At 42.1% G+C, this 20,878-nt stretch overlaps 1 protein-coding gene across 10 annotated transcripts in view; it reads left to right on the top strand.

Annotated features, from left to right (window-relative positions):
- Positions 1 to 20,878, top strand: part of WRN (WRN RecQ like helicase) — a 261,779-nt gene that overhangs the window by 148,611 nt on the left and 92,290 nt on the right. For 9 of the 10 annotated variants that reach the window (XM_072114010.1, XM_072114009.1, XM_072114011.1 and 6 more), the window contains 2 exons: positions 17,828 to 17,910; positions 18,458 to 18,564. The exons of the other annotated variant lie outside the window; for it this stretch is intronic. In XM_072114010.1, the coding sequence (XP_071970111.1) occupies positions 17,828 to 17,910; positions 18,458 to 18,564 (190 nt within the window). The remainder of the gene's footprint in view (positions 1 to 17,827; positions 17,911 to 18,457; positions 18,565 to 20,878) is intronic. 10 annotated transcript variants of the gene reach the window in all.

A 20,878-nucleotide genomic window follows, 5' to 3' on the forward strand; every position in this document is an offset into this window, starting at 1 on the left:
TAAAATATAAAAGAATTAAAACAATAAAAGGAATGACAGGAATCCCCCTCCCCCACGGAGCAGACCTGTTATGCTGGGGACCCCCTCCCCCACGGAGCAGACCTGTTATGCTGGGGACCCCCTCCCCCACGGAGCAGACCTGTTATGCTGGGGACCCCCTCCCCCACGGAGCAGACCTGTTATGCTGGGGACCCCCTCCCCCACGGAGCAGACCTGTTATGCTGGGGACCCCCTCCCCCACGGAGCAGACCTGTTATGCTGGGGACCCCCTCCCCCACGGAGCAGACCTGTTATGCTGGGGACCCCCTCCCCCACGGAGCAGACCTGTTATGCTGGGGACCCCCTCCCCCACGGAGCAGACCTGTTATGCTGGGGACCCCCTCCCCCACGGAGCAGACCTGTTATGCTGGGGACCCCCTCCCCCACGGAGCAGACCTGTTATGCTGGGGACCCCCTCCCCCACGGAGCAGACCTGTTATGCTGGGGACCCCCTCCCCCACGGAGCAGACCTGTTATGCTGGGGACCCCCTCCCCCACGGAGCAGACCTGTTATGCTGGGGACCCCCTCCCCCACGGAGCAGACCTGTTATGCTGGGGACCCCCTCCCCCACGGAGCAGACCTGTTATGCTGGGGACCCCCTCCCCCACGGAGCAGACCTGTTATGCTGGGGACCCCCTCCCCCACGGAGCAGACCTGTTATGCTGGGGACCCCCTCCCCCACGGAGCAGACCTGTTATGCTGGGGACCCCCTCCCCCACGGAGCAGACCTGTTATGCTGGGGACCCCCTCCCCCACGGAGCAGACCTGTTATGCTGGGGACCCCCTCCCCCACGGAGCAGACCTGTTATGCTGGGGACCCCCTCCCCCACGGAGCAGACCTGTTATGCTGGGGACCCCCTCCACCACGGAACAGGCCTGTTATGCTGGGGACCCCCTCCCCCACGGAGCAGGCCTGTTATCTGAATCTCCTGCAGTTTCTGATGTTCACACTGGAGTAGTGTGTTGGGTCACAAGTTGACATGAGAGCAACATTTATAAGGGTTATGTGTTCTTCCCTCCCTCACCACGACCGCAGCACTGGAGAAAGGGGTCCGCCCCCAGGGACAGGAAGCCCAGCCCTTAAAAGTCTGTACCACCTCCTCTTCAGTATGGTTCCTCAGTGAGGATGCCTGAAGTACCTCTGGTGGGCTATACGTAGCTTGGGGAGGGCCGGGAGTTCCCTGGTTCTTTTCACCAAAGTTCGGGCATCCTCCTCCAGATGGCTTACCCGGTATGGATCGGGGTGCCGGTGACCAGAGGTTGGTGCGCTGGATTGGGAGCTGGGGAGGATGGTGTATAGGAGTTCTGCACTCTGCCTCTCTGCTTATTTGGTGAGGCGTTGTACAGAGCCAGTGACCAGATCAGTGCCCCACTTCCAGCGGCAAATGGAAGTGTGGAAGCCTTGTGGTGTAAATTTGAATCTTTAAAGTCCTAGCACACAGGTCAGTTGGGAGCATGGACAGCACACAGACTTCAGGATCGTATACTTACTGCTGCCTCAGCCTGTATGCATCCTTCCTATGTATAACTGTGCTGCAATTTTTTTCACCCTGTGTATACTCCAATATATGCACATGTATGATAGTGTGCTGATAACGTCTGCTGTGTGTTGGACCGTACCCCGGTGTATTTGGTGTTACCGTATATATTGCTGGTTATTCCTTCTGCACCATGAGTTCAGAAAAAGCTAGTAGGAGAAATCCTACAGAATCTGGCAAGAAAATAGGGTATAAGGAGCCGGGTGGTTCATGGTGGAGGCGAGTACTACCTTTCCCGGCCTTCATAATGGGTTTCAAAATTAGGCTTCACTATGTTTGTACTTTCAGAGAAAGGAAACTTCGGGTAGAAAAGCCACAAAATAGTCCAAGAACAAGGCCTGTAGAATTAGCGGTGTTAGCCTGCCAGTGACAGATGAGAAATCTGCTTTTGAGACTTGTATACAGAAAATTGTAGAACCGGTGTCCTCTGTGATGGTCGAATGCATGCGTAGCTTCATTAGAGAAGAGGTCCGCAACTCTTTACAGAAAACCTCCAAAAAATCATCTAGTTTTTCTTCTCCTGGAACGTCAAAAGTATGGGTATCTGCTCTGATTCAGTATAGAAAGACCCTTGTTCCCGGTGGAAGACGTGGATCATCTGATAAAACTGGTCAGATCTACTACGGAAAGCAAAAGTGGGTTCTCCCTTTGTATTAGAACATTGCATCTTTAATTTAAGCTGAGTGGAAGAAACCGGAAAAAATGGGATTTGCATTCTGGGACAGGCCACCGAATATCAACCTAGCCATTTCCAAGGTTTCAAAGAAATCCGTCCCGCCATTTCACAATGCAGGATCTCTAAAGAATCCCATGGACAGGAAGGCCCATGGTTGCTTAAAAAGAGCTTGGGAGGCTTCATCTGCAGCTTTCAAACCAAACATGGCGGCTACCTGTGTGGCCAGATCTCTCCTGATGTGACTTACCGATATCGTAGAAAAACTGAAAGAATGTTCCCCCAGAGAGGCCCTAATTTCACATATCACACCAGCCCAAAAGGCCTAACCATTTCTGGCGGATGATTCTATGGACGCCCTAAGACTCTCGGCCAGATCCTCTGCCTTATCTAATTCGGCTAGGTGAGTGATCTGGCTGAACATTTTGTAATGGAGATGTGGCCTCGTAAAAAAGCTGCCTATGTGCTATACCATGTGAAGGAGAATATCTGTTCAGAACAACCCTGGATAAGATCTTAGAGAAGGCTTCTGACAGAAAGAAAAGGTTTCCGATGGGTCAAAAGCTTAGAAATAAGTCCTTTCATCCCCAAAGAAGATTTTCCACTAACCAAAAGACTTGGGACAAGAAGGAAGGAGGCTGGAAATCCTAAAAAACCATAAAGGATTCATGATTAACCATCCTCCAGACCCCGCTAAGAAGTCCAGTCAGCAATGAAGCCAGATGTCCAGGCTATTACAATTTTTTCCAGAATGTGAAAAAATGTTCAACAGCAAATGGGTTCTAAACATCATCCGAGAAGGTCGGAATATGCCTTTCTGAACCTCCCCCCCCCCCCCCCCTTAAGGGATTCAAGACCACAATTGTGACAAACGACAACACACAGTCAGCACTGGAATCAGAAGTAAAAAGTTTGCTTCAAAAAGATGTGCTGGTGGAAGGGAAGGGTGGGATTCTACTCCACGTTATTTCAAAAACTAGATGGGTCGCTGCGGACAATAATCAACCTGAAACCTCTAAACAGATATCTATTAGTGGAAAAATTCAGGATGGAGACTCTGAAATTCACAGTCAATCTTCTGCAGCAGGATTGTTTCATGGCATCGGTCGATTTATCCAATGCTTTTAATTATTCATCCGGCATATCAAAGATTTTTGAGGGTGGCTGTGACTGTGCAATGAACTTTGACACGCCTACAATAAAAGGCAATGCCCTTTTGGGGTAGCTATTGCCCCGAGGGTCTTCAATAAAAATGATTGCCGAGATGGCATTATAAATCTGTCTAGGACGGCTCTATTTCTCGCTTACCTGGGCGACTTTCTCCTTGTAGGGAGTTCAGCAGAAGCAGTAGTAGCTCTGCTGCTAAGGGTTCAACAGACAATAATTTTGACTATGGACACAAACTCTTGGGGTTGGGGAGCTCATCTAGAAAATCAGTTTTTCCAGGGTCCCTGGGCTCATTCCATGGTGGGGAGGTCATCAAATTTCAGGGAACTAGCAGCAGTCAGGAAAGCATTGAAACCGGCCCTGCCATCTATCTCCAGTCGGGATGTGAGAGTAATGTCAGACAATACCACAGTGGTGCTTCAGCAGAACAGCAGGCTTCATCTGACGGCCTGGCACTTGAAAGGTTGATCGAACGCAATCGGATTTTGGCACATCGGCGCCGGCCTGCACGCGCCAGAAATGGGGGGGGGGGGCGTGCCATTGAACAACCCGACGGATTCGGACAACGCGCAGGGTTTAACATTTAGAATTGTGCCGCAAGACACGCACTTACAAACACCAGGTAGAAGCAGTTGAACTCCGGCGGACCTCAGCGCATAAGCGATGGATGCAGGAACTTGGGCGCACAAGCTTAGTGAATGGCGGCAGATCCTCGTTGGACAAATCTGCCCCATTGTATCATCAACCTTCTGTAACAACCTGAAAAATCCATAAGAAGAAGAATGGCGTCTCCTAGATGTAAGATACTTCTTTCTTAACTACCTGAAAGCCTCATGCCAGTGGAGAATAGATTAAAATTTATTTCTTCAATTCACAGTGAAGAACAAAGGCAGAAAAGCGGCTAAAACCACAGGGGCATGTGTATGACGATATGGAAAAAAGGAATTAAACTTTACCGGTAATTCGGTTTCCATAAGCCCATCATGATGTCCCTTAGATTTTCCCACCCATAGGATCACTTTGTTTGTCCTATATCCTGATATGTACATGGGAATAATATACTAATAAAAATGAGTTCAATCATTTACTGGAATGATCCAGAAAATCAACTCTGAAATGAGCTGTAAATAGGTTTTATAAAGTCAAGAAGGAGGTGAACACCTCCTCCTCTAGCTGAAATCCTAAATCGGACCTCAGGAGATCAGGTTAGTGATGCCTCTGGATGCAGGATCATCAATTACAGTGAAAGTGGCTTTCTGAGGAATAGAGTTGGACTTCAGTATTAAAATCCCTGCCCCCTTGACTTTATACAACCAATTTATATCTCACTTCAAAGTAGATTTTCTGGATGATGCTACCACACTGGGTCATGAAAGCAACATGATCTAGAAGGTATGTCAGCTGCTTGGCAACATACTGGTAGTGGTTTATTTCTGCTGACAGGTTCCCTTTAAGTGCCGGGATTGGACCTGACCACCTCACCTAACACCACTGCTGATGTTCACCTGCCATCTTGGATGGCTGATCTCCAATTCCTGACCCCCATCTCCCTCCCATATTGTTGCCTCCCAAAATGTCCATTCTATCAAAATATAAAAAAAGAAATTTTTTTTTCCCCCAAAAATGTGTTTTTCTTAAAATTATTTTACCAGCTAAATTAGGATCTCTCTCTCCCTCTCCTTTATTTTTTGAAGCAAGAACAAAACTCTAAAAAATCTCTGGAAAGCCTGCTGTGTGTGCAGTAAACTAGAATCTGTTCATGATTTTTTTTTCCTAAGTCCTCTCTCCACAATGCACTTTTCAGGTCATTCCTCCTTTTCCCTCTCTCACCTTCCCATCTTTTGAGTTCCTCACCCTTGGGCTTTGTCCCTTTTGTGTGGCTGTGGTATACCATCCTCCTAGTTCACCCTATCAGTTCTTTAAAACTTGGTATCTTGAAAGATTCCAAACCTCATCATTGGAGATTTTAACATCCCTACTAAAAACCCCATCTCCCTTCCTGCCTCTCTGCTCTCATAACTAACCAATTCTCTAGGTCTTACATAACTCTGTTTCTCCTACTCAAAATGAGGGTAACATCCTTGACCTAATCTTCTGATGACTTTCTTAAATATCTAATTTGGCTAACTCTTCCTTCCCACTTTCTTACCATAACCTTCTTTTTTTTTTTTTTTTTTTTTTTTTTTACTGTCAATAATTCTTTACCTTCTCAGAATGTATCAACCCCTTTGTATATACTGGAACCAATTGATACTCACCAATTCACAATTCACTGTGCCCAATCTCCTCCTTCCTGTCCCATACTGGCTACTAACCATTAAATCATATTGTCAAAAGCACCCAGGATTAGATAACACCACTCTCTATCTGAAATTTCTCAAACAATTCTAAAAGAGTCTGATACACTTCACTCCTTATAATTTGATATTATTTGACAGGAAACTTCCCAATCCACAAGCTCCATGGATCCGCTCTCCTCCTGTACCTCACCCTGTTCAGTCTTTCTTTGAGCTAGTTACAGAGGAAGAGATGTCTATGATTCTTTCCTCAGCTTGCCCCAAAACAGTGTCGGTGACCCCATCTCTTTGCATATTGTACAGTCCCTCTCCCCAACAGTCACTTCTCACTTCACTTTCAATTTTTGTCTCTTTTATTGTGTCTTTCACTCTTTTTTCAAATATGCTGTTGTAACCCCATTACTAAAAATTACCTCCTTAGACCTATCCAGCGCTGTTGATTATTGACTCTATAATCTCCCCTTTATCTCCAAAGTCCTGGAACTCTTGTTTTTTTCCTTGACTAACTTATTTTCTCTCTGCTTACTCCCTCCTTGTCTCCCTACAATCCAGTTTCAGTACCATGCACTTCATTTAAGCTGTTATTTCTTAAGTCTCTAATGATCTCCTCGCTGCGAAATCCAAAGGTGACTATTCTCTCCTCATTTGTCTGAATCTCTCTGCAGTGGTTTGACACTGGACCACCAGCTTCTCCTCAGAATGCTTCACTCTATCTTCCTGGCCACACTTTTAGTCTTTCTCTGGATCTTTCTCATCTCCTCTTACTGTTGGTGTTCCTCGGTGCTCAGTCCTAGGTCCTCTTCTCTTTTCCCTCTATACCATCCCTGTAGGACAAAACATTAGCAGATTTGGTTTTCAGTACCATCTTTATGCTGATGATGCCCAACTACATACTTCTTCAAAACAGCAGTGATAGTCTTTCAGCTGTCTCTAACATCATGACCTCTCTCTACCTGAAGCTTAATCTTTCTAAGACTGAACTTCTTGTCTTTCCATCATCTGCCAATCAAACAAATCCCTGGCATTTCCATTGGTGGTATTACCATCTGAGGAGAAGCTGGTGGTCCTGTGTCAAACCGCTGCAGAGAGATCCAGACAAATGAGGAGAGAATAGTCACCTTTGGATTTCGCAGGAAGGAGATCATTAGAGACATAAGAAATAACAGCTCGGGGTTGTGCTGTACTCCGACCTTTTGTTTGTGCCTTACATACATTCACTTGCACGCTCCTACTGCTTTCACCTCAAAACATTTCTTGAATCCATCTTTTCTTGATCATGAAAACCTTAAAGGAGTATTCCCATTTAAGCAAATTATTATTATTGTTTTTATTATAAAAAGTTATACAATCTCTACAATCTCTGCTTGTTGTCATTCTATGGAAAGCTTCTGGGTTTTACTACTAGCTGACAGAAATCTGACCATGGTTCATTATATCACAGATGGTAATCAGGGCTGTGTGTTATAACGAGCCATGCTCCTTTGTGACCATGGTCAGATTTCTGTCCACTAGCAGTAAACATAGAAGCTTTCCATAGAATGACAGCAAGCAGAGATCTAGAAAACTTTTAAGTAATTAAAACAGAAAATATATATTTTATATATTTATTTTAAATTTTATTTATGTCTTGACTACTGTAACTCTCTACTAATTGGTCTTCCACTTACTAAACTCTCTCCTCCATAATATATTCATAATGCACCGCCTTCCCTATTCAATTCAAATTAATCTCCCTCATCCATAAAGCTCTGCACAGTGCTGTACCTCTCTGCCTTCATCTTAGTCTATTACCTAGGCTGTGCTTTTTCAATCCTCCAGAGATTACCCTTCATGTTACTTTCCTTCATCATGTCATAAAGCCTGTTGTAGGTCATGCTTGATGTCAAGGGAAATGCCAAAAAAGCAAAAAGAGAGGAAATGAAGAAAAAGGCTTCAACAAAATTGCAAAAAATAGTAATCTTTATTACAATAGGAAAGTGTATAAAAATAAGTACAATTGAAGAAGGCAAATGTGAAATCATGAGGGTCCGATGAAAGGGGATCAGCAGTTAAATGGTATCTGCTGTGATTCAAGTTAGTAGCAAAGCGAGTTAGGGGTTAGTAGGAAGGTGTTGGGTCGCAACAGTCCTGCAGGAAACAGCAACAGTCACAGACGGTTCCACCCTAATAAGTATCAGCAGAATTGCAATGTGCATTTAAATCCATCTCAATCACATACACGAAGATCTCTCACCCTCCTGTTGACTCTGGATACTTTTCTGAGGCAGCAGCAAACTTGCAAGAGCCAAGACGGACTACGGATAAGATCAGCGCTTCTCCTACTCACGTTCTACTTCAGCTGGCAGGTCGCCCCGAAGATTCCCATCCACAGGGGTACCCCCCAGACACAGAAGGTTGGTTGTAGGTTGATTGTAGCAGAGAGCAACAGCTAGGGAGGATCGATGCCCTCAGATATAAGCTTCGTTTCTACATCCGTCCGGCCAAAGCTCTTATCCTGCACTCGCAAAAGGTTATCCACCTCTTATATTGTGCACACTACAGCCAGTGTCAAACAATTCCACCTCTTCTCCTAGGGTGTACACAGTCACCGCACACCGGCTGATTGTCCCGTGCTCGGTCTCCTGGTTGCACCGTTCCAGAGTCGGGAAGGGAGCGGGTTCTGCCCGTACCGGTCTGTTCAGCAGGAGTCACATATGCTGATCCGAACGCTGTATGGAACGCTAACCGTCGGGCATAGGCGGCGAGCAGGAGGTGGCGGGGAGGGGCGGCAACAACGTCCGCTTACGTCATGCTGTCACGCGCCATTTGCCTGCTAACCCCTAAGCCTGCTCTGCTTGCAGCAAACGGAAATATTTCATGTTATTGCTGTGCCCTCTATCAGACTCTAGAGAGCTAACATCTGCCTACTAACCTCTAACTAGCTTCGCCAGCGGCAATCTGAACCACAGTGGACATTACATACTTGAGGACATTACATACTCTTGCAGGTTCTATATTATCTGCTCACGAACCCCGTACTTGTTTTGCTACTGGCTATCCGTATTACAGTGGAAACTATCCAACACCCTAATTGGTATCTTAACTGCAATAGCTAGTACTCATTCTAACATTTTGGCTGTGATGCTCATTGACTTTCTTTGTGTTGCGTACTGGACTTTTGCTAATTAACAAACTTGGGAACACGTGCATTCCTGTGTATAACAGTTAACACTTAGGGGTTTCCTTTCCCTTTTTTTTCTTTTCTTTTTTTTTTTTTTCTGTTTTTTGCTATTTTATTACACCTAATTTGTAACTAAACCATTACACTAACCATCAACCAACTGAAAATTGGAATGCTCTTTATCTGAATGTTTATTTGGCCCTGGCTGATCTGCATATGAGAGCACTTTGGGCTAACTCTTCTAAACCGTTCAGTTGTTTTTGATACATACCTGACTTGTCTGCAACAGCTTACTGTATTTAAGACTCTTTTTCTTTAACTTATTCTGTTAAAGTATTGGTGCAGTTTGCTGTTGTATACATAAAACCCCTAATTTTCCAAATTATGGGTCCAAAGAATGTACAAAGTAAGTCGGGGGGGGGGGGGGGGGCTCTGGAAAGGATCCCCAGCAAAAACCAGACAGACCCCTAAAGAAAAAGAGGGCCCAGAGGAAGGTTCTAGGTACGCCAAGCTACAGAATGAAGACTCCCCTGGGGAATTAAAAGAAACCTTAGCTGAGATTCTCACGGCCGTTAAGGAGACGAAGACAAAAGTCGATGAGTCAAAACTAGCCATAGAGAAACTGAACACTCAGGTAGGATCCAGGGATGAAATGAATAAGCTATGGGATAAAACGAAGGGGATCGAAAACACTTGCAGAGATACGGTAGAGGAAGTCAAAGATATGAGAAAGATAATAGATACAACCAAAAAGGAGCAGAAAAGGCTTCAGGACAAGCTTACGGAGCTAGAGGACAGATTGAGGAGGTCTAATATTAGAATTTTGGGTCTCCCGGAAGGGGAATCAGATAGGGAAATGATAAGTAAAATCTCAAAATGGCTGTACGAAACCTTTGGACAGGAGAGCTTCTCCAAATCTTTTGTGATTGAGCGCGCCCACAGGATACCATTTAAGAAACCCCCTCCTGGTTCCCCCCCCCCACCCTTCCCCCCAGGGGCGATATTGGTAAAATTAATAAGCTCGCAAGACCGGGATTACATTTTGCGACAGAATCGCGAAATTAGAGAATTGGCCCTGGAAGGTGCCAAAATTGCTATATACCCGGACTACTCGAGAGAAACTCCGCTTAAGAGAGCCAGTTTTAAAGGGGTGAAAAAAAGATTACTCGAAGTAAAAATCAAATACTCCTTTTTCCGGCTAAATTACGGATTATTTATCAAGAGAAAAGCTGTTTCTTTAATTCTCTAGCCAAAGTTGCAAACTGGCTGGAACAACAGGGGCTATAGTAGGACCGGGGCACTAGAACGCTCCTAAGGCAGAAAACGAGAGCAGATCTTGAGTAAGGGATTTTTTGATTAATGGTAGGATTGGTGGGGGGGAGGGGAGGGTGGCGCCAGGAGGTGTAGGAGACCTGTTCAAAAAGAAGAAGAAATGGGTCGGTGAGAAGGGAAGGAGGAGGGGGTTGGAGGGTTTTTTTTTTTTTTTCTTCTTCTTCTCCCCCCCCTCTTGTATTGTTGAAATAAATGGAGACTAGGATACTAACATGGAATATTAGAGGGGTTAGCGATAGAATAAAACGTTGCCAAATTTTTGGCGTAGTTAGTAAACATCTTCCAGCAATTGTTTGCTTCCTCGAAACTCACTTGGTAACAGAAAATGTCTCCCGACTTAAGAGAAAGTGGGTTGGAAAGGAGTTTCATTCCTTTGGCACTATCTTTTCAAGGGGCGTATCTGTACTGATCCACCGCGATATTGATTTTGAAGTAAAGGAATCCCTAGTGGACAGAGATGGTAAATTTATTTTTTTTATATGGAAACCTAAAGGGCCTCAAGGTCATTTTTGCGTTTGTGTATATTCCTCCTCCAGCATCATTGGATGTGATCCATTCCCTTTTGGAATTTATAGAATCTAGGGACCAATGCCCTGTGATGATAATGGGAGATTTTAATTTAGTTATGGACGAAGTAAGGGACAGGCTTAAGATTCCCCAGAAAGTTGTATTTGGAAATAATCCGAACGGGAGACTGGCCCGGCTCTGTAGCAATGTTTGGCGGAAATTAAACGAGTATAATCAGCAGGAGCGACGCCAAGAGCAAGAGCTACGGATTGCGGCACAGAATCTTGTTGATATGCCCTCAAAAAAACCCAGAACCAAGACCTCGGCTTGTGCTCAGGCTCTTAAAGAGTTTGAGACAAAAGGCCCAACACAAAGCCTTTTTTCGATCCCAAACTCACTTTATTGAAGGAGGGAAACCAGGTAAATACTTGGCAGGGAAAATTCAGGACTTGGGTGGAAAAAATTTTATTACAGCTATAAGGAGGGCAGATGGCAGAGTGACAACCGAACAGGATGAGATAACTCAAACAGTGCGAAATTTTTACAAAGATCTATACAAAGCAGACGAAACACCGGGTATAAACAAGATGGTGGAATATCTGGGAGGGATGCAATTCCCAAAAATTTCAGATTCCCAAAAGCAAATATTAAACGCCCCCATTACATTACAAGAAATAAAGATGGCCCTGGATTCGTTTAGCAGGGACTCCTCCCCGGGTCCAGACGGGTTCAGACGGGTTTAGCTTGTATAAACAATATGGTGAGACTCTTCTTCCCAAGCTAATAGAAGTCCTGGAGGAAGGAGTCACTAGATCGATGGCTGAAGCTGGGATAGTTCTGATCCCAAAGAAAGAGAAAGACCCTCTTGAAGTGGGGTCATACCATCCCATTTCATTGATAAATACAGATATCAAAATTAGATTGCAAAAAATTATTAAAGATATAATTCATAGAGATCAAAATGGGTTTATAGCTGGCAGCAACACCGGTAACTGTATCCAGGGACTTTTTTCGGCCATCGATCTAGGAGAAGGGGACCTCCGCTCCATCCTGTCATTGGACGCCGTTAAAACTTCCTATGGGAGGTTATGAGGAAATTTGGAATGGGAGAGCAGTTTATTGGATTAGTAAAATGCATGTATAAATCCCCAACAGCGAGAATTCGCATAGGTAACTGAGTCGGAAACGTTTCTCCTTACCCGTGGGACTAGACAAGGATGTCCCCTATCTCCCCTATTATTTGCAATATATATAGAACCCTTAGCCATGAGAATAAGAGGGGAAGATGGGATAATGGGAGGGGAGGGGGATGTGGGGGTCCGGAGGACAAGCTCTGTTTATATGCTGACGATCTAGCGCTATTTCTACGAAATTCTCCGGAATCAATTCCAACTGCCATTGAGATAATTGAAGAATTTTGTAAATTCTCTGGTCTTAAGATAAACTGGCGGAAATCTGCCATCTTGTCTTTAGATCCTTTGGTGGAGAGGTGGGCAGCAGACAATGTTATTCTATCTTGTTTCAAAAATTTTCGATACTTGGGTGTAGAGGTATCCAACAATTTGGAAGAATTTTATAACTTAAATCTTGCCCCATTAGTTAGAAATTTGAGAAAAAGAACTGGAGATTGGAATAAACTCCCACTTTCTAAAGCGGATAAGATTGGGCTAATAAAGATGGATATTTTTTTATCTGCTTCACCACTTTGGATCGAAGACTCCTTTTTTAAAATGATTGAATGGCCTGATTTGGGGTAGAAAGAGAATTAGGATGAAGATGGATTATCTCTATCGGCCTATAGGAGAAAGTGGACTAGGTCTACCCTATTTTCAGGGCTATTATTTTGCAGCGCAGATTAGCCGATTAATAAATTGGAGAGAGAACCCGTTGATGATCAGACTTGTGACAATGGCGCAGGGTAAAATAGATAATATTTTTGAGCTTCTGGAGAGCTCACTTTTAGAAGGAGAGATATATCACAAACATTTATTAGGTAAAGCCTTGAAGAATGTCTGGCAGGCCGTCAAAAAGTTATTGGGAATAAACGGGTTCCTAAACGTCAGCCCTTTATGGTTCAACGCTAATCTGAGGGAAGTAACGGGTTTGGGGGATCAGAAATTTTGGTGGGGTTAGGGTGTTGGGTACATAACACAAACCATGATAGACGGGCACTTTATATCTTTTTCTTTGATGCAATGGTTACACGGACTGCGTCCAGAGGATTGGTTTAGATACTTTCAACTAAAACACATAATAATGTATAATAAGCACAAGATTGAAATGAAATTGGAATCACATAAGTGTATTGATTATATTAGAACTGAAGGGAATAGTAAAAAGATTATATCTAAGTTATACAGATTTATAAGGGATAAGCACTCAAACAATAAGACACACAAATCTAAAGGTAAATGGGAGGGTGCGATTGGGACAATGAGCAAAGAAAGATGGAGAATAATACACAGAAATACTAGATTTTGCTCACTGAATTGAAATCACAGATTAACCTATTTTAACATTTTGCACCAGTTGTACTACACTTCAGCGGCTCTGTTTAAAATGAAATTAAAAAAAGAATCCAGCTGTTGGAAATGTCAGATGCAGATTTTTTACATATGTTGTGGCAGTGTCCGGTTATTGGGGTTTTCTGGAAGGATGGTTTCAATAGGATAGATGACGCCCTCAAAATTGATCTCCCCCTGATTATTCACACTGCAATCTTTGGTCTATTGGATGATGCAAGACTGATTAATTTATACGGTAGACTGATCATAAAGCTGATGAATGTGGCAATGATTGTTATAGTTCGAAAATGGGGTTCAAAGGATCCCCCAAGAGTAGAGAACTGGTGCAGACTCTCTATGCAGATAAGGGAATACGAATGTAATCGCTCTAAAATTTCTCAAACAGAATCCAAATGGGATAAGGTCTGGTCCTCGTGGCAATAAAATCCCCCCCCCCCCCCTTTTTTTTTTTTTTTTCTCTTCTCCTCTTTCTGCCAGCGGAGCACCTCATGGGGGGGAGGTGATGGGGGGGTTGGTAAAAGTGCAAACTGAACCCTTTTATCGTTTTCGATTCATTTTAATAAGAAAATGTTGTGTGTGTTTAAAGGGCACCTACCACCACAAATCTACCTAATCCTCACGTCCCCACACTTTTTAAATAACTTTTATTATTCCTATATTCAAATTTACTTATGCGGCTACTGGGGCGTGGAGTAGCCGCATCTGAGGTTACACGAGGCAGCTACTCCACGCCCCGGTAGCCACTTTACCCCTCCTACTCACCCATCTTCGGCGCGCAGCTCCGCGTAGCTGCGCGCCCTCGTCCGGCGATCCTGCCGTCTGCGCATGCGCAGAAGAGCAGGCCCGCGCCTGTTTCAGAGCAGTGAGCGCGCAGGCGCGGGCCTGCTCTTCTGCGCATGCGCAGACGGCAGCATCGCCGGACGAGGGCGCGCAGCTACGCGGAGCTGCGTGCCGAAGATGGGTGAGTAGGAGGGGTAAAGTGGCTACCGGGGCGTGGAGTAGCCGCCTCGTGTAACCTCAGATGCGGCTACTCCACGCCCCAGTAGCCGCATAAGTAAATTTGAATATAGGGATAATAAAAGTTATCAAAAAAGTGTGGGGACGTGAGGATTAGCCCTTAAAAGGGCTATCCTCACGTCCCATTGATCCACCTACCACCCAATCTACCTTTATAGGTAGATTTGTGGTGGTAGGTTCCCTTTAAAACTAAAACCCTAAATCGAACCTTTCGTGGTACATTAGTAATGTTAAGTATGGGAGATATATTCCGTATTAAATAATGTAAATGTTTATATTGTTTTATGCTTCATATGTTTATGTAAGAAATGCACTTTTGTTAAGATGCTTATATAATGTTGACATTAATAAATTTTGTACATTAAAAAAAAAAAAAAAAAAGTACATCTGAAGAAGAGAAACCTAATGCACGCCAGGTAATAGGTCTTAAATGAAATGAGGTGTAAAAAATCCAGAATAGATAAGATAAATATAATATGGTCAAAACACTGAAATAACCACAGCATATGCACAAATAAAGGAAATAATAGAGAATAAAGACCAAAGTCACAGAAGCACAAGCACGTACAATGATACTGAAATGGATGCTAGAATAGCAAAAGTAAAGCTAATGTGACAAGCGGGAGGACAGACTACTACCTGGCGTGCAACCCCACCGCACGTTTCAACCGCAGCTGGTCTTTGTCAAGGGAGCTGCTTTACAAGTTAGCTAAAAGAGGTGTGGTTTTCCTTATCCCACCCTGGAAAACTTTGCATATTTTTCCAGAATCCCCCTAGTGGAGCATCCATGGCTATAAGACTCCACATGCCTACATGGTGGCCTTAATTGGCACTCTCCGTACAGAGAACTCTTACTTCCCGAACTTGGCTTAGTATAGTGTCAATTGGGTTTTTTTGAGACTGGAGTATAAGCCGGGTTTTTTTTTTCCAGCACAATTTTTGTGCTCAAAAACTCGGCTTATACTCGAGTATATGCTGTAGTTTTATAGTCTTTATTAAAAAAAAAAGCCGATAAATGACAACATATTTGATGAAAGCTTATGAAAGACTCCCCCCTTTTAGTATATCATCAGGATTGTGCATGGGTGCTTCACAGAAACTGAGATATCCATGTTAAAGTTGCAGTGGGAAATCTCAGAAATAGAAAGCTGTGAACCACCATACTCAATCCTGATCTCATATTAAAGGGGGAATTCTTCTGTTTAATATGACTCCTAGATTGTGTTTCTACGTGGCAGGGTTCAGGGGATAAGAGCTGTTTAAAAGCGTCTTGACAGTGGCCAACTTCTGCACGGGCATGTGCACGTATAAAGCCATGTGGCAGTTGTGAAGGGTTTATTTCTAACCTCCCATTCTCCCATTTCTCTAGAATGCACTACCTCGATCTCAGGCTAATGCCTAACACCCAATCTTTCAAACGTGCCCTAAAAACCCATCTTTTTAGGCAGGCCTATCACATCCCCTAGCTGCATGTAGCTTTAACTTTCTTTTTTTCTACTGATCTATCTATGTAATCCCTCATTACTTGATCATAGTTCTGTCAGCATTATTAATCTATTTATTTTATTATTTTATCCCTTGTGTCACCCCTTCATCCTCATAGACTGTAAGCTCTTGCGAGCAGGGCCCTCATTCCTATTGTTTCATCTGATTATGTTATTAGTCTGTAATGTCTTGTTTTATTTGTGTATGTAGCCCATGATTTGTAAAGCGCTGCAGAATGAGGGTGCTGTATAAATAAATCGTTATTTCATAAGTAAAGTTAATATAGCTTATAATGCTAAGTGTGTATGTGTGTGAGTATGTCCGCTAAAGGAATCTGCATTGACGTATTTACAATCACTAAATTTTCCTGTGACTCGGGGGAATGTCATAGACTTACTTTTAAGTCAAAATTTTTACCATGCACTTTCCAAAATACACTTATTAACCACTATATACGGGATACATTGTCTGTGGTATTTTGCTACTAATCACAGATCAGCTTCTATTTTGCAACAAGTTGTTAATATGATTGGTTACTATGGGCAAAAAGTATAAGACCGCTTATGTGTGAGGTAGTATGGTGGGATAGAGAGAGAGATGGATACATGTAAAATATTTTTGGATAACTCATTCTATATTGTTATAGCAAAGAGAGATTCTTACAGTTAGTTGTTGTTTTTATTATTATTAAAGAGAGTGTGCCTGAATTTCTACTAGTAATATCTACTGAAACAGTTGGTGAATTCTCCAGCTGTATACAAGCTATTAAAGTAGAGAATAGAACTCTAACATTCTCATGTCAACTTGTGACCTAGTACACTACTCTGGTATGAACTTAGGCATTCACATGAGATTCAGATTAACCCCTTCATGACTGGGGGCTATTGGTGCCTGAATGTCCAGGCAAATTTTTGAATAAAACGTGATAGTTTTATTCATTACATATTTCCTTCTTCATAAAATTTCCCAATAATTGACAAATGTGAAAAAATAAGCAGTACCTTTTACCAAAATATGTACAGTATTATTCTATCACCGTTTTCCAGTTTCGGCTACAGATGCAGACTGTGTATGTACTTGAGCTGACAGGCTGGGGGTGGGGGCACACTTCAAACACCATATCTTAAAGGGGTTGGCCGCTTTTCAATAAATCTGTTCCATTAGACAGGTCTCTCCATGCTGCACTTTCCATCTCTACTCAACTTCCTGTTTCTCACTCCTTCATTCCTTCATAATGGCAGCCTCCAGTGTGTTTTTTTTCCCTCTGTCTGTCTCTCTGACATGCACAGGGAGAGGGGAGGTAGAAAGCAACAAAAGTCTTAACGCTCCTTATACAGGTCCCTCCTATTTATCAGTGCACAGACATGTAACCAAAGATCCCACAGAGTTCACAGAAAGTCTGCACACAGCGCTAAAGGAAGCATCAGGGATGATGAATCAATTGGTGAATGTTCAGGGAATGTTAAGGCAGTAAAGGCACATGGGCCACTTTCAGGAGATATTGCCCTTTGAAGTTGGTGACTGTCATGACATTTATAAACCTCCTATTAGCATGCCCCATGTAGAAAGGACGTATAAAGCCGCACAGCAGTTGTGAAGGAGTTACAAGTATAACGTATAAGCTTGACTGTTCTCGCGCTGCTGCTGACGTCATACTAGACTCCGCCAGGGGGGAAAAACATGGCGGCGCCCAGCAGAAGCCAGAAGGCGAGCCGCGTGGACATCGGGGCAGCAGCACTGCACATCGGGGCAACCGGAGGATGAGTATATAAGTTTATTAATTTTTAAGTATTGTTTACTCGTGCACTGACTTGTGTATAAGCCGAGGGGACGTTTTTCAGCACATTTTTTTATGCTGAAAAACTCGGCTTATACACGAGTATATACAGTATATAATAAGAAATATGTTACTGTACAAATTTAGTGCCTATTTTACCAAACTGCCTTTCTAGATCTCCCTGACACCCAGGTATTACACATGCACAGCCTTGTCCACATTCAAGCTAGTTCTAAAGGGACTTGAGTATATGTGATGCACATATCTAGCTAAAATCAGTGAATGCCATATTTTGTTTTGATTTTACAGAGGAAAGTTTAAAGTCATTTATATGACGCCTGAGTTTTGTTCTGGTGGAATTTCTTTGCTTCAAGAGCTTGAGAACAATTATGGTATGCAATCATTTTCTTTATACTTCCTGCCTTACCTTTTTATTATTTACTAAAGATATCAAAACATGCCTCAAATGCCTATAAATATATATATATATATATGTGGGCCACACTCCTATTATCCTACAGTTCTTCCTATTGAGTTCATCTTAAGAGTTATTATAGTACATGAATTTTAACTTGGATAATATTGTACATAAAATGTGGAGATTAATAAAACTGATTGTATGAGTTTATTATAAATACCCAGCAAAACCACTTTTATATTATATCAATTGTAAAAAAAGGGGAATATATGCATTGTGGCTGATGGATAATACTCTGGATGTTCCCCTGGATCTGGTACTATGCTTTTTACATAGCTTTTATTTATATTTTATTAAATATTTGTTATAAGGATAATGCTGGAGAATATTGAAATATAAAATACAATTTTAGTATATTTCTTCCTGTAATACAAGCTGTCTTCAGCGCACACTCTATACAGAATGAAAATGAACACTGATTGGCAACTGACCAAATACATATTCTTCTATCTGGTTTTTAGGTATAAGCCTAATTGCCATTGATGAGGCACATTGCATTTCTGAATGGGGTCATGATTTTAGAAGTGCATATCGATGTCTTGGGAAGCTCAAGAAATTACTTCCATCGGTAAGAACTGCACATGCATGCTCTTTTAAAGGATTTTTCTGGCACATTTCTTTTTTCTAAAACATGATTCACGGTCGGAGCTCCTATGGTGCTTGTGGTCTCGGTGGGGTGAGGTTTGGAATCACTACAGCCAATCAGCTTTTGAGTGGTGGAATTCTGTAGACCCTGTTCCTTAAAGTGAACCGTTCCCATAGAGCCCTATTGACTAACTTTATTTTAGCTAAAAATAGTTTTCTTCAGAACCCCATATAATCAATTTTATAATTACTTTATAATTTTACCTGGTATCCAGTGATATCTGTCTAGGGGGGGGGGGGGGTTTCCTCGGCCTGAATCCAGGAACTCTTCCCCATGCTTTGTCAGCATGCAGCAGTAATATCATGTGACCAGGGTAACCTTATCTCAGGTCCTTTAGCTTCTAGAATTAGCAAGCTGTATCTCCACCTCCATTCACAACCCGTAAAATAAAATTGTTACTGAACCCATACAGTGAACACTGTAAAAAAAAAAAAAAAAAAAAAAAGTGAAAACAAAATTCACAGAAATTTGATATTTTCACATCTTGCATCATAAAAATCGGATAGAATGTGATAAAAAGTAACATTTACCCAGACAAGCCCTACAACCGCTCTGTAAACAAAAAATAAGTGTTACGCCCACTAATGCATGCTGATGCAAAAACAAGTGAATTTCTCAGAAAATGAGTTTGATGTTCTGTTTGACAAGTCCACCATAAATAGCTATATAAGTGGGGTATTTCCGTAATCGTGTTGACACATAGAATAAAGATAATATATTATTTTTATTGTTTGGTGAACAGACCAGAAAAAAAAACCCTTAACCACAGTTAATGGATTTTTTTAACCACCGCCAAGAAAGAGTTAATAAAATCTCATTATTAGCTATTGAATCCCCCTAAATGATCTACTTGAAAGGTGGCTCTCATCCAGCAAAACATCATCCCCCATTTGCCTAAAATCCCCCAAAATAAACATTTTATAGCCTGTAAAATGTTGCAATGCAAATCTGCTCTGAATGGAGCTCCTTCCGTTCTAGTCCCGTCCGTGCAACCATATAGCAATTTCCCAACACATATGGAGCAACCTCATATTTGGGAGAAATTGGGTATCAAACTTTTAGGAGTTTTTTGTCATTTAATACAATGTGATCGTTTAATTTGCAACCAAAATTAATGCATATCTGAAATAAATTACAATTTTTAAATTCCACCCTCTTTTGTTTTAACCTCTGTGAAACGCCTCCAAGGGTTAACAAACTTTTTAACCCCTTCAGGACGCAGCCATTTTGTAGCTCAAGGCTCAGCCCCATTTTTGTATTCGCTTTAAATTGTTATAAATTACTTTCAACAATGTTCAAAAGTTATGAATGTTTTTTTTTTTCATCACATGTTGTACTTCATTTTATTGGTAAGTTTTGGCTGATAAATTTAGCATTTATTATATTTTTAAAAAAGCCGTTTTTGAAATCCTCACGTTTTCAGGCAGATAGTTTTACCAACTAAATTAGTTGCTGTATTACATTTCCCATATGTCTCCTTTTCATTTTCATAATGTTTTATGTTTCATAATTTTTAATGTCTGGATAATCTATTTTGATTCCACGTGGCTTACAAATCGAACATCTGTTTTCTGTATTTTCAGAATTGACTATTTTTGGGGTATTTTTTTTTTTAAATGAAATTATAAATATAATATTAAAAACCTCCTATATAGCAACCCCTTTTTAAATCTGCACCCCTCAAACTATCAGAAACTACTTTTAGGAAGATTGTTAACCCCTTGATATTTTCATAGTAATTGAATCAAAATAGAGGTGAAATTTAGAATGGTCAAATTTTGTCGGAAATACGTTCATTTAGCCCTTAAATTTACATATTTCCAAAAGATAAAAAGCTGTGGACATTTTATTAGAGAATACAAAAAAAACCTTAAGCTAGGGGTGTGGGCATAGAATTTCCTATCCAAGGTAACCCCCGCTGTATTCATCCGACCTGGTACAAAGGATATAGTATAGATCAAAACCTAGGTGGAGATCCCATAAATAGAGGGGAGACATTATAACTCATAAGGAGCTAGCACTGAAACATAATTACCTATACCAGTAAAACAGGCACCCGCTGTACACCCCGACACGTGTTTCGCTAGTAGCTTTCTCAAGGGAAGACCTTATGGGATCTCCACCTAGGTTTTGATCTATACTATAAGCTTTGTACCAGGTCTGATTTTCCCAATCGGTTTATGATTCTGTGATCATTTGGCACTCACTGTTTTTATATTTATTGTCTCTGTTGTAT

The sequence above is a fragment of the Engystomops pustulosus genome, chromosome 1 (assembly GCF_040894005.1).
Source record: "Engystomops pustulosus chromosome 1, aEngPut4.maternal, whole genome shotgun sequence".
Taxonomy (NCBI): domain Eukaryota; kingdom Metazoa; phylum Chordata; class Amphibia; order Anura; family Leptodactylidae; genus Engystomops; species Engystomops pustulosus.